Source organism: Amblyomma americanum, chromosome 9, assembly GCF_052857255.1.
Source record: "Amblyomma americanum isolate KBUSLIRL-KWMA chromosome 9, ASM5285725v1, whole genome shotgun sequence".
NCBI lineage: Eukaryota > Metazoa > Arthropoda > Arachnida > Ixodida > Ixodidae > Amblyomma > Amblyomma americanum.
The window spans coordinates 21,195,209-21,209,072 of NC_135505.1; the positions used below are offsets into that span (position 1 = coordinate 21,195,209).

At 55.7% G+C, this 13,864-nt stretch overlaps 2 protein-coding genes across 3 annotated transcripts in view; one reads left to right on the forward strand and one right to left on the reverse strand.

The window, feature by feature from the left end:
- LOC144104506 (angio-associated migratory cell protein) overlaps window positions 1-13,864 on the reverse strand; it is a 528,250-nt gene that overhangs the window by 480,572 nt on the left and 33,814 nt on the right. The gene's annotated exons all lie outside the window — the stretch shown is intronic.
- Window positions 1-13,864, forward strand: part of LOC144105200 (uncharacterized) — a 143,458-nt gene that overhangs the window by 70,906 nt on the left and 58,688 nt on the right. Inside the window, exon 9 of the mRNA XM_077638346.1 lies at window positions 7,252-7,477. Within this exon, the coding sequence (XP_077494472.1) occupies window positions 7,252-7,477 (226 nt within the window). The remainder of the gene's footprint in view (window positions 1-7,251; window positions 7,478-13,864) is intronic.

Here is a 13,864-nt window from a genome sequence, read left to right on the forward strand (position 1 = left end):
CTGGTCACGGGGAAACGAGAAAATTAATAACAGGTATAGGTTTAAACTGTGTGCAATATTACGTTATCTTGCTAAGAAAAATCGCTTAATAACATCACTTGAATGCTGAAAGGGGTCAAACAATTCTTTGTTTCATTTATTTAATAATACTGGAACAGTATAAGAAAGAGACTGCTCGGTATAATATGCCCTAGGCATCGGCACTAACCAAATTTCTTTATGTCTAGTCTGCAGGATATGCGTGTTTTTCTCAAGTTTTGCCAGATAACTAATATAATGTTCATCACTTTGTGAAGAGCGTTTATATATCATTAAAAGTCTATAATTGTTTAAACTATAGATTGGCAGGATTTCATATTTTAAAAACAAGTCATGTGTGGGGGAACAATAAGGAACACCCGCAATGCATCTTACAGCTCTTTTTTGAAGATGAAACAGTGAAATCAATGAAACAGTGGTTTCCATTGTGCCTTCATCCGCCCATAGCCCAACGAATGAACGACAAGAGGAAGTGGCATTTCATTACCGCGCCAGAAACTTGCGTTTTTAAGGCATTCCTGTAGGGGCTTAACAATTGCTAGTTGATTTCTGATCAGTGACGATCGTTGACACTGACGCCAGTGCAGAGCGCACTCTCCACAGAAACCGAGCACAAACTACGACTCACAGCAGCCGAGAAGTAGGACAGGTTTAATGGCAGATGACGTGAAATGACGTAAGTAAGCGGTCATGGTTATGCCATAAGCAGCAGTTGACCAATTCGTTACATCAATTACTGGACTATGGACTATTGGCTTCCTTTATACGGACAAGAGAGAGTAATGTCTTACACAGAATGAGTCCGTCCGCGGAGGAAAATGGTACGACCAGAATTTACGCTACCACACAGGTAACTTCGCACACCACACAAACCAGGACGTTAAGAGTGCAAAACTTGTAGCTCTTTTTCTGTACACTTCACTTCCTTGTTTGTTTGTGCGCAGTTGTAATGAGTGACCGACTCGTCCAACAATGTGCTGTCTGAAACAGAATTCACTGAGGAAATCTTGTTTTCTGCACCCCCATCCCACAGGCGCTTGCCACACAAATCTGTACTGAAGTCACACGAAACAGAATGAAAATAAGCCACGATAATTGCTTTTTTCAATTAGCAAGAAGTAAATCTAGAAAACTACAATCTTGAGCACCACAGGCAAAATTAACATTCGGAAGTGAAAAAAGGCAGCACAGGTGGGTAACAAAATCTAATGCCAATGTGACACATTCAGGGGCATTAACTGGAAAGAAACCTTTGCGTTGTGTGAAATTTTGGGGGAAACAAAGATAAGCAAACCTCCACTTCTACACTTGAGATCAAGACGAACTGGCCCATAACTTAGGAAACGAGAAGCGCATTTCAGTTATGCCACATTTCTTGCAAAATTTGTTTATTCGGATTAAGCGCGCAATAAAGGCAATTTAAGTCTGCTAAAATTTAAAAAATATAGAACATAGAGCGACAGTTCTATTCAAGAACTCTTAATGACCCTTTGGTGGTTGAGAGATATTAACAAACAGCACCTGCCTGATTGAAAATGTTCCCCTCGGGTTTACTTGCAAGTTGCTGCTTCTTTGATTTTGCTGGGGACGAGTAGAAGGCGGATTACACATGGAGGAACCATTGCGTTAGAGAAAATGAATATCTGGCTCCATGCAGCATCTGTGAATCATCAGAAAACTGAGTCATTGGTAGAGCCTGAACTATGTTGAGCCGCTTCCGAATTGGAAGGCTTGGCAAGTTTAGAGGGCATAGACATTATGCGAGGTGCCATTCCAGCCTGCATGGCTTACGTAAGTTGAGCTGAGAGGCTTGCTTCTATTTGGTGAAATACCTTAGCCATAGATGCTTCCACGGCAGCTGAAATCGCATTGGAGAGTCGTGGCTATCATGACCCTTGCGCAAGCTGTCCCGCCTGCACAGCCACATGCTCCCTCTTTGGCGTCTGCTATATCCTCTCGTTGCGAGCAGCGCCTCCTGTCTAGTATGTCAGCATTTTTGGATTACTGCGCCTGTGAAGGACAATTTGAGTAGTTTGCCTCGCGAGTTGCACCGCAAAGGCAGCACCCGTCGTTCTGCTGTGTGCATGGGTGCCCGTCCCCACAGTCACAGCAGAGCAAGCTGGGCTTCTAGCCACATGCACTATGCTCATTACGCCAGAAGTTGTTGCATGGCACTGGACGAGAAGTTTGCGGGTCACCACGAAGGATTAGAAGCCAAGCATTAACTTCCGACGGGAAAGAAGTGCACGCAAAAGTAGCAGTGACAGACTTGCTTGGCATTCGCGCATTGTTTACTGCCCGACTGCAGGGGCGCACAGCAACGACACCTGCTGTAACTACAGAAGTTCAAGGGCAGGGCTCGACGCCTCGAGTAGGGCCTTTGGGCATGCTAGATTAGGAGAGACAAAATTACCTGACCGGAAGCGACGCAAACGACGTGCAGCATTAGGAGAACTTTTACGCAGGCGAAGTCTCTCGCGATCTGCACAGAATCTCGCCGCCTCCTAATTTCTGACGCACCTAAAGGCCGATTCAGACGAGGGTCCGTTCGCCCGCGGTCCGCGCATCGCGTGTTCATGCGCGACTAAAAACTGGCCTGCGATCCGATGACGTCAAGCGGATGAGACGTCCAAAAGAGCAGACGACGCGCTGGGTGTGCCATTGTTGCCAGATTATTTTAAAGCGTTTGGCAACGCTGGTCAAACTGGTTTTTTTCTCCTGACCCACGACTGCGATTGTATGGTGCAGGTGCGGCCCTTTGTCCAATTCCTCAACGGCCTGGGCCGTCTTGCTAGCCGAGTCGATCACATCGTCATGGTAGCAAACGCAGTGCAGCTTATCAAAACAGCACGCCATCTCAACGTCACTCAGCGAAATGCGGCCGTTGAAATAATGGCAAGAGCGCTGGTTGCCAGAGCTAGCGCGCGCATCTTCGCGGGCCACTGCAAATTCCCGCGAGGGGAGAGGCACTTGAACTTCCTTGGTTGTCTAGTCCGCGGGCCGACAGCACGCCTCTCAATTTGGTGATGCGTGAACACGTGATGCGCGCGCCGCGGGCGAACGGTCCGTCGTGTGAATCGGCCTTAAGGAATGTACTGCTAAAGAGAAGTGTTGCTTGGAGAGTGGCCTGAATGGCCGCAGGGCTTTTCATGTTGACCATGCCACCATTCTTGCACCCAAACAGATGAGGAATGTTGCTGACGCCGCTGCGCAAAAATTCGTCCAAAGGTCAGGGCAGAGAAAACCCGACCAGGAGCAACTCTCCTGACTGGGAGACTGCGCAGACATCAGCAAGGTCGTTCAACCTCACCGCGGGAGTTGCCCACTGATGGCCTTACACGCAAAAGCGCAGGGAGCACATGAAAAAAAAAAAACAAAGGTCTTGAGGGCAGAAGTCTGCGCGTGCTTGGCATGATGACCCGTGTATGCAAGGTCTTGCGTAGTACTGCATGCAGGGTTGACCAGTGCTGGAGCCTTGTCTACCGAGACTTCAGTATGCTTCCGTTGCATGGAAGTCGATCTGTCGCACCTCTTTGCAAACCTTCGAAAATATGCAGAAAAGGTATGGGAGGGGCGCCATCCATCGCGCGGTATTCTTGTCTGCTCACCGAGACGGTTACAGGGCGTTCCTGCGCGCTCTGGGACTAATAGACTTGCAGACTAGACGGCAGTTTCGCGACCTTCTCTTGAAGTGTTTACACGGGCAGATTGACTGCATGCCCAGGGCATCTTTATTTTTATTTATTTATTATCGCGGAGTCGCTTGACTCCAAGCAGGAATGACGACAGATACAAGTAAAAATAAACAAGATATAGACAAGCGTCAGGCAAAAGCAAACAGATTATTAAAAAACAAGCAAGAAACAAGGGTTTCACGTACAAAAGGCTGCCAAATTATCCACAAAATCTTTGATCAAGCTTCGGGTTCCAGGACGGTCCGTGCGACAAAGCCGTGTGTTTCAGGTACCACCGTTCAAAATAAGCCGCTTTGTACGAATGATGAGTAAGTACAATGCCAAGGCACCATGTTGGGCTGATATATTTAATCAGGATTTTACTTTTTCAGGCGGAAACCACGTGCTCATTGCTACTGTAACAACTTTTGGCTGTTAACTTTTCCTATCGTTCGTTTTCACTTCTGCTTGTTATTTTCTCATTCTTCTTATTGTTTTTTTCTCTTTTAGTCCTCCGATTGCATCACTGTTAAAGGCCTATGGCTATTAGTGGGGACCTGAAATAAATATATGAACAATTAAAAATAAACAAAGAAATGAGGTCACTTGGCGACCGTTCAGCGGGCATCCGCATGTTTCTCTCCTCGAGACATATTGCCACATACCCACAAGGGGGATTAACCAAGACCAGGAGGTGACTTCCGGTGTATTTTTTTTTTGATTGGATGCAGCAGAAATGAGATCACACAAAGTCAGCGCTGTGTGCTCATTCCTCCTGTTCGTCATCTTGCGCTGGAAGCAGAGGTCCAGCATGCCGGCCTCGCTGATGGGGTGCGGCCGTCCTTTTGCTGCATTACAAAATGTGTAAACAAATGACTTTCGGCTTCAACTCATAATAACGCCATCATACTAGGACGTATGGCCTGCCACTGCAGCGGTGAACAGCTTGCTATGGCCTAGAATAGGCGTGTATTCGCTTAGCTCAAGGCGTACGTCCCTAAATCGAGCGTACACCAGAACAAAAACACAAAACACTGATGCGTTTAAACATTCTTTCTGTTGCACAGGAGAGAGCAGCCGTGGGCAGCCTTGACATCGTGATCTTTGGTTATGCTTCGCTAGCTGTGCGTTTGAGATATGAGAATTTGATAATAAATCTTTGACCCAGCCTTGCAGGTTAACCAACAAGCGCAGGAACAATCTGAACATTTTCGGTATCCATTAAGAAAATGCAGCGCTGTTTCTTCTAGGACAATTCCTTAAACGGACACTGAAGAGAAATTAAGGTTAGCGTGTATCGATAAGGTGTCACGTTCTAATCACAAGGAGACGCAAGTAAATCTCTTTTCTCTCATTTTTTTTTGTTGCTGTCAGGAACAAAAATAAATCGCAAGGGGTGCGATCCAATGGACAGGTGGGAGGGGGAGCTATCTGTGTCTCTAACTTGGTATCAAGAAGCGAAATACCAAGTTAGAGACACAGCTGCGTTAGCCAGGACACCAATCATCACATCTCTACATTTCCAGGCATTTTGTTCGCATGCTCTCGCAGTCGCTTCAAGACGGCCAAGTAAAGTTGCTTATTTCCCGTCTGTTCATGGGAAACGAATTATCGCAGCACGTTTCCTCGCACATAAAAAAAAACAATCAGCATACTTTTCACATTTCACCTCACTTGTCTTGCTTTTTGGTTTTGGTGAATTGGGCGTATTCCATTGGCAGGGAAATTGTTTGCTCTCATGCGGAGTTGCAACCATAACATCAACATTTGTCGCCTGTCATGACCTTAGAATTCCACTTATCAAGTATTGGCACATAGCAAAACGCGTGGTTTTTTGGTCCTGCGCGAGCAGGCGGGGAAAAACATTTGCAGCAATGCGTCTAATGTTCAAATAAAGGCTCAAAAGCCGCTGTCAAGAGCTTCAACTCGCATCTGTTGCTTCTTGTGTACCAACGATTCTCGTAGATTTTTTGCTCTAACATTTTTGACAATCACGTTTGTGCGGATCGTTCAGGGGCGCCGACACTGAGGATTATCTTTAGCATGCATTTGTCTCCTCTTGAATAGAGCAAACCATACGAAGGCTGGTGTGCGGCTCAGCCTTTCTTGCCTCGCTGTTTGGAGCATTTCGTGTGCTTATTTCCGTTTGTCTTAGGCGGAAACACTATTTCAAACAGATTCGCTGTTCGGTACGGACAGAGATCACGACTTTGCAAGAGGCACTTAGTGGCGTTGGGGAGAATGGACAATACAAGCCTGCACAAGTATCTACGACAATATTCGCCTGGCTACTGACTGGCGACATCGGTATCTACCACAAATTAGTGGCAGAAAGCCCTACTGCTATCAGGAAGAACTCCACGTTGTCAGTCCGTATTATGTTGAGTACCCTTTGTGCGCTAGACTGTCTGTCTAGGTGCAAACGAGTGGGACTGTTTTGAAATTATTTTGTCTATGTACACGAGCGTTGAAATTTCTTTTCCGTCCGAGTTCGCCTTCGGTCGCGATCCCTTCGCAAGATTGTATGGGTCCCCACGGCCGATGCCACCGGCTCCCTTTTGAGATCGAACTTAAGCGCTGACCTTTCCGCCGCGGTGTCTCTGTTGTTACAGCGTCACACGCGAGCTTGCTGCTCTTTGTAGAAGTTGGCATCGTCGTGACTCTGATCGTGAACAGCGCATTTGTATTTACAATTGCACATGTTTACAGTTTTAAAGTGAAAGTTCCATGCATGAGCATTTATGGCTTTTCAGATATATGGCAGCACGATGGAGTGGTAAGTGCGAATAAGATGCAAGATATAACTAAAAAGAGAAACACATGTACTGAGCCCATGACACGACTGCTGAACCAGCAAAGAAAAACAATTCCAAACAATAACGCGAATCCACCATAACGGCGTCACGAACTATGAGATGCAAGAACGGGACATCGTGGCTCGTTCTGGTTTTGTCATTCGTAACGTCACTGCATGCTGGCCGTGGTGGAGTGTTTCACCAATGCCGTGTAACCGGGAAGCATAGCAGCTTCCGTTGTTAGCGCGAGAGCGTTGAGGTGTTCGTCTGATAAAAAATTTCCGGCCTCCCTCTCACGCAATTCCCTGCCTGGTCGATAGGGTCGTGACGTCATCAACACCATGCGATCACCAGTGTGGAGCAACCATACAGCGCCCTGAAAGTTGAAAATCTAAAGGCCCCTGAAATTTGGATGTTTTTCCACCCCAAAAAATTTGGAGGTATGTCCACCGCAGGAAATGAATCCAGGTGGGTTACTTGGTTGGATTAGTAAAATACCATTTGCGAATGCAACAGAAGGTGCTCAGAGCATTCTAAAGGTGATAACTCATGCATACCATAAAGACAGTGGAACCGGTTTCAGTCTGAAGTTTGGCGGGAAAGTCACGAGCAGAACATCAGACACTCATAGTAGACACCATAGCGGGCAACTTATCGCACTTTCTTTAAGAATGCGGTTTAGAAAGCCCCCAAGTTTTTTGTAAGCTGTTGTGCTTTTCCCCCGTCTCCCTCTCTGTCTCTAGAGAGAAGGAGCCTCCGACCAGACTCCTGGAGACCGTGCAGTCCCTGCAGAAGCTCGCTGAGGAAAAAGACGCTCTGCTGGCCGAGAAAGAAGCCACCATCTGTGAGCTGGAGGCGAAGCTGGCAGCGCTCGGTTCAAGGCTGGAGGAAGCGGGCCGGAGGAAAGACTTGGCCAGCCTGGTGCACTCGCTCAAGGCGCAGATGGACGATAAGGAGAGGCAGCTTAAGGTACACGTTCGCTGGGCGAGTTGGCGCTTATTGAATACAGTTTTCCTGGAGCCTGCAGCGTGTTGCCTGCAGCGCACAAACTAAAAATTGGCTGTGGTTTAGCTCTGCTTAACGCTAGTTGAATTGCGAAAGCTTCGTTTCCTCGGCACGTCGTCTACGCAGCGTCTCATTCCGACGCTCTCGAGAACTCAAACAGGTGTCTTCCGCATGTTGAAGAATCACTCCGGGATGTGGAACGACTTCTTCTTTCGTGCTGCTGCTGCTGCTGCTGCTGCTGCTGCTGCTGCTGCTGCTGCTGCTGCTGCTGCTGCTGCTGCTGCTGCTGCTGCTGCTGCTGCTGCTGCTGCTGCTGCTGCTGCTGCTGCTGCTGCTGCTGCTGCTGCTGCTGCTGCTGCTGCTGCTGCTGCTGCTGCTGCTGCTGCTGCTGCTGCTGCTGCTGCTGCTGCTGCTGCTGCTGCTGCTGCTGCTGCTGCTGCTGCTGCTGCTGCTGCTGCTGCTGCTGCTGCTGCTGCTGCTGCTGCTGCTGCTGCTGCTGCTGCTGCTGCTGCTGCTGCTGCTGCTGCTGCTGCTGCTGCTGCTGCTGCTGCTGCTGCTGCTGCTGCTGCTGCTGCTGCTGCTGCTGCTGCTGCTGCTGCTGCTGCTGCTGCTGCTGCTGCTGCTGCTGCTGCTGCTGCTGCTGCTGCTGCTGCTGCTGCTGCTGCTGCTGCTGCTGCTGCTGCTGCTGCTGCTGCTGCTGCTGCTGCTGCTGCTGCTGCTGCTGCTGCTGCTGCTGCTGCTGCTGCTGCTGCTGCTGCTGCTGCTGCTGCTGCTGCTGCTGCTGCTGCTGCTGCTGCTGCTGCTGCTGCTGCTGCTGCTGCTGCTGCTGCTGCTGCTGCTGCTGCTGCTGCTGCTGCTGCTGCTGCTGCTGCTGCTGCTGCTGCTGCTGCTGCTGCTGCTGCTGCTGCTGCTGCTGCTGCTGCTGCTGCTGCTGCTGCTGCTGCTGCTGCTGCTGCTGCTGCTGCTGCTGCTGCTGCTGCTGCTGCTGCTGCTGCTGCTGCTGCTGCTGCTGCTGCTGCTGCTGCTGCTGCTGCTGCTGCTGCTGCTGCTGCTGCTGCTGCTGCTGCTGCTGCTGCTGCTGCTGCTGCTGCTGCTGCTGCTGCTGCTGCTGCTGCTGCTGCTGCTGCTGCTGCTGCTGCTGCTGCTGCTGCTGCTGCTGCTGCTGCTGCTGCTGCTGCTGCTGCTGCTGCTGCTGCTGCTGCTGCTGCTGCTGCTGCTGCTGCTGCTGCTGCTGCTGCTGCTGCTGCTGCTGCTGCTGCTGCTGCTGCTGCTGCTGCTGCTGCTGCTGCTGCTGCTGCTGCTGCTGCTGCTGCTGCTGCTGCTGCTGCTGCTGCTGCTGCTGCTGCTGCTGCTGCTGCTGCTGCTGCTGCTGCTGCTGCTGCTGCTGCTGCTGCTGCTGCTGCTGCTGCTGCTGCTGCTGCTGCTGCTGCTGCTGCTGCTGCTGCTGCTGCTGCTGCTGCTGCTGCTGCTGCTGCTGCTGCTGCTGCTGCTGCTGCTGCTGCTGCTGCTGCTGCTGCTGCTGCTGCTGCTGCTGCTGCTGCTGCTGCTGCTGCTGCTGCTGCTGCTGCTGCTGCTGCTGCTGCTGCTGCTGCTGCTGCTGCTGCTGCTGCTGCTGCTGCTGCTGCTGCTGCTGCTGCTGCTGCTGCTGCTGCTGCTGCTGCTGCTGCTGCTGCTGCTGCTGCTGCTGCTGCTGCTGCTGCTGCTGCTGCTGCTGCTGCTGCTGCTGCTGCTGCTGCTGCTGCTGCTGCTGCTGCTGCTGCTGCTGCTGCTGCTGCTGCTGCTGCTGCTGCTGCTGCTGCTGCTGCTGCTGCTGCTGCTGCTGCTGCTGCTGCTGCTGCTGCTGCTGCTGCTGCTGCTGCTGCTGCTGCTGCTGCTGCTGCTGCTGCTGCTGCTGCTGCTGCTGCTGCTGCTGCTGCTGCTGCTGCTGCTGCTGCTGCTGCTGCTGCTGCTGCTGCTGCTGCTGCTGCTGCTGCTGCTGCTGCTGCTGCTGCTGCTGCTGCTGCTGCTGCTGCTGCTGCTGCTGCTGCTGCTGCTGCTGCTGCTGCTGCTGCTGCTGCTGCTGCTGCTGCTGCTGCTGCTGCTGCTGCTGCTGCTGCTGCTGCTGCTGCTGCTGCTGCTGCTGCTGCTGCTGCTGCTGCTGCTGCTGCTGCTGCTGCTGCTGCTGCTGCTGCTGCTGCTGCTGCTGCTGCTGCTGCTGCTGCTGCTGCTGCTGCTGCTGCTGCTGCTGCTGCTGCTGCTGCTGCTGCTGCTGCTGCTGCTGCTGCTGCTGCTGCTGCTGCTGCTGCTGCTGCTGCTGCTGCTGCTGCTGCTGCTGCTGCTGCTGCTGCTGCTGCTGCTGCTGCTGCTGCTGCTGCTGCTGCTGCTGCTGCTGCTGCTGCTGCTGCTGCTGCTGCTGCTGCTGCTGCTGCTGCTGCTGCTGCTGCTGCTGCTGCTGCTGCTGCTGCTGCTGCTGCTGCTGCTGCTGCTGCTGCTGCTGCTGCTGCTGCTGCTGCTGCTGCTGCTGCTGCTGCTGCTGCTGCTGCTGCTGCTGCTGCTGCTGCTGCTGCTGCTGCTGCTGCTGCTGCTGCTGCTGCTGCTGCTGCTGCTGCTGCTGCTGCTGCTGCTGCTGCTGCTGCTGCTGCTGCTGCTGCTGCTGCTGCTGCTGCTGCTGCTGCTGCTGCTGCTGCTGCTGCTGCTGCTGCTGCTGCTGCTGCTGCTGCTGCTGCTGCTGCTGCTGCTGCTGCTGCTGCTGCTGCTGCTGCTGCTGCTGCTGCTGCTGCTGCTGCTGCTGCTGCTGCTGCTGCTGCTGCTGCTGCTGCTGCTGCTGCTGCTGCTGCTGCTGCTGCTGCTGCTGCTGCTGCTGCTGCTGCTGCTGCTGCTGCTGCTGCTGCTGCTGCTGCTGCTGCTGCTGCTGCTGCTGCTGCTGCTGCTGCTGCTGCTGCTGCTGCTGCTGCTGCTGCTGCTGCTGCTGCTGCTGCTGCTGCTGCTGCTGCTGCTGCTGCTGCTGCTGCTGCTGCTGCTGCTGCTGCTGCTGCTGCTGCTGCTGCTGCTGCTGCTGCTGCTGCTGCTGCTGCTGCTGCTGCTGCTGCTGCTGCTGCTGCTGCTGCTGCTGCTGCTGCTGCTGCTGCTGCTGCTGCTGCTGCTGCTGCTGCTGCTGCTGCTGCTGCTGCTGCTGCTGCTGCTGCTGCTGCTGCTGCTGCTGCTGCTGCTGCTGCTGCTGCTGCTGCTGCTGCTGCTGCTGCTGCTGCTGCTGCTGCTGCTGCTGCTGCTGCTGCTGCTGCTGCTGCTGCTGCTGCTGCTGCTGCTGCTGCTGCTGCTGCTGCTGCTGCTGCTGCTGCTGCTGCTGCTGCTGCTGCTGCTGCTGCTGCTGCTGCTGCTGCTGCTGCTGCTGCTGCTGCTGCTGCTGCTGCTGCTGCTGCTGCTGCTGCTGCTGCTGCTGCTGCTGCTGCTGCTGCTGCTGCTGCTGCTGCTGCTGCTGCTGCTGCTGCTGCTGCTGCTGCTGCTGCTGCTGCTGCTGCTGCTGCTGCTGCTGCTGCTGCTGCTGCTGCTGCTGCTGCTGCTGCTGCTGCTGCTGCTGCTGCTGCTGCTGCTGCTGCTGCTGCTGCTGCTGCTGCTGCTGCTGCTGCTGCTGCTGCTGCTGCTGCTGCTGCTGCTGCTGCTGCTGCTGCTGCTGCTGCTGCTGCTGCTGCTGCTGCTGCTGCTGCTGCTGCTGCTGCTGCTGCTGCTGCTGCTGCTGCTGCTGCTGCTGCTGCTGCTGCTGCTGCTGCTGCTGCTGCTGCTGCTGCTGCTGCTGCTGCTGCTGCTGCTGCTGCTGCTGCTGCTGCTGCTGCTGCTGCTGCTGCTGCTGCTGCTGCTGCTGCTGCTGCTGCTGCTGCTGCTGCTGCTGCTGCTGCTGCTGCTGCTGCTGCTGCTGCTGCTGCTGCTGCTGCTGCTGCTGCTGCTGCTGCTGCTGCTGCTGCTGCTGCTGCTGCTGCTGCTGCTGCTGCTGCTGCTGCTGCTGCTGCTGCTGCTGCTGCTGCTGCTGCTGCTGCTGCTGCTGCTGCTGCTGCTGCTGCTGCTGCTGCTGCTGCTGCTGCTGCTGCTGCTGCTGCTGCTGCTGCTGCTGCTGCTGCTGCTGCTGCTGCTGCTGCTGCTGCTGCTGCTGCTGCTGCTGCTGCTGCTGCTGCTGCTGCTGCTGCTGCTGCTGCTGCTGCTGCTGCTGCTGCTGCTGCTGCTGCTGCTGCTGCTGCTGCTGCTGCTGCTGCTGCTGCTGCTGCTGCTGCTGCTGCTGCTGCTGCTGCTGCTGCTGCTGCTGCTGCTGCTGCTGCTGCTGCTGCTGCTGCTGCTGCTGCTGCTGCTGCTGCTGCTGCTGCTGCTGCTGCTGCTGCTGCTGCTGCTGCTGCTGCTGCTGCTGCTGCTGCTGCTGCTGCTGCTGCTGCTGCTGCTGCTGCTGCTGCTGCTGCTGCTGCTGCTGCTGCTGCTGCTGCTGCTGCTGCTGCTGCTGCTGCTGCTGCTGCTGCTGCTGCTGCTGCTGCTGCTGCTGCTGCTGCTGCTGCTGCTGCTGCTGCTGCTGCTGCTGCTGCTGCTGCTGCTGCTGCTGCTGCTGCTGCTGCTGCTGCTGCTGCTGCTGCTGCTGCTGCTGCTGCTGCTGCTGCTGCTGCTGCTGCTGCTGCTGCTGCTGCTGCTGCTGCTGCTGCTGCTGCTGCTGCTGCTGCTGCTGCTGCTGCTGCTGCTGCTGCTGCTGCTGCTGCTGCTGCTGCTGCTGCTGCTGCTGCTGCTGCTGCTGCTGCTGCTGCTGCTGCTGCTGCTGCTGCTGCTGCTGCTGCTGCTGCTGCTGCTGCTGCTGCTGCTGCTGCTGCTGCTGCTGCTGCTGCTGCTGCTGCTGCTGCTGCTGCTGCTGCTGCTGCTGCTGCTGCTGCTGCTGCTGCTGCTGCTGCTGCTGCTGCTGCTGCTGCTGCTGCTGCTGCTGCTGCTGCTGCTGCTGCTGCTGCTGCTGCTGCTGCTGCTGCTGCTGCTGCTGCTGCTGCTGCTGCTGCTGCTGCTGCTGCTGCTGCTGCTGCTGCTGCTGCTGCTGCTGCTGCTGCTGCTGCTGCTGCTGCTGCTGCTGCTGCTGCTGCTGCTGCTGCTGCTGCTGCTGCTGCTGCTGCTGCTGCTGCTGCTGCTGCTGCTGCTGCTGCTGCTGCTGCTGCTGCTGCTGCTGCTGCTGCTGCTGCTGCTGCTGCTGCTGCTGCTGCTGCTGCTGCTGCTGCTGCTGCTGCTGCTGCTGCTGCTGCTGCTGCTGCTGCTGCTGCTGCTGCTGCTGCTGCTGCTGCTGCTGCTGCTGCTGCTGCTGCTGCTGCTGCTGCTGCTGCTGCTGCTGCTGCTGCTGCTGCTGCTGCTGCTGCTGCTGCTGCTGCTGCTGCTGCTGCTGCTGCTGCTGCTGCTGCTGCTGCTGCTGCTGCTGCTGCTGCTGCTGCTGCTGCTGCTGCTGCTGCTGCTGCTGCTGCTGCTGCTGCTGCTGCTGCTGCTGCTGCTGCTGCTGCTGCTGCTGCTGCTGCTGCTGCTGCTGCTGCTGCTGCTGCTGCTGCTGCTGCTGCTGCTGCTGCTGCTGCTGCTGCTGCTGCTGCTGCTGCTGCTGCTGCTGCTGCTGCTGCTGCTGCTGCTGCTGCTGCTGCTGCTGCTGCTGCTGCTGCTGCTGCTGCTGCTGCTGCTGCTGCTGCTGCTGCTGCTGCTGCTGCTGCTGCTGCTGCTGCTGCTGCTGCTGCTGCTGCTGCTGCTGCTGCTGCTGCTGCTGCTGCTGCTGCTGCTGCTGCTGCTGCTGCTGCTGCTGCTGCTGCTGCTGCTGCTGCTGCTGCTGCTGCTGCTGCTGCTGCTGCTGCTGCTGCTGCTGCTGCTGCTGCTGCTGCTGCTGCTGCTGCTGCTGCTGCTGCTGCTGCTGCTGCTGCTGCTGCTGCTGCTGCTGCTGCTGCTGCTGCTGCTGCTGCTGCTGCTGCTGCTGCTGCTGCTGCTGCTGCTGCTGCTGCTGCTGCTGCTGCTGCTGCTGCTGCTGCTGCTGCTGCTGCTGCTGCTGCTGCTGCTGCTGCTGCTGCTGCTGCTGCTGCTGCTGCTGCTGCTGCTGCTGCTGCTGCTGCTGCTGCTGCTGCTGCTGCTGCTGCTGCTGCTGCTGCTGCTGCTGCTGCTGCTGCTGCTGCTGCTGCTGCTGCTGCTGCTGCTGCTGCTGCTGCTGCTGCTGCTGCTGCTGCTGCTGCTGCTGCTGCTGCTGCTGCTGCTGCTGCTGCTGCTGCTGCTGCTGCTGCTGCTGCTGCTGCTGCTGCTGCTGCTGCTGCTGCTGCTGCTGCTGCTGCTGCTGCTGCTGCTGCTGCTGCTGCTGCTGCTGCTGCTGCTGCTGCTGCTGCTGCTGCTGCTGCTGCTGCT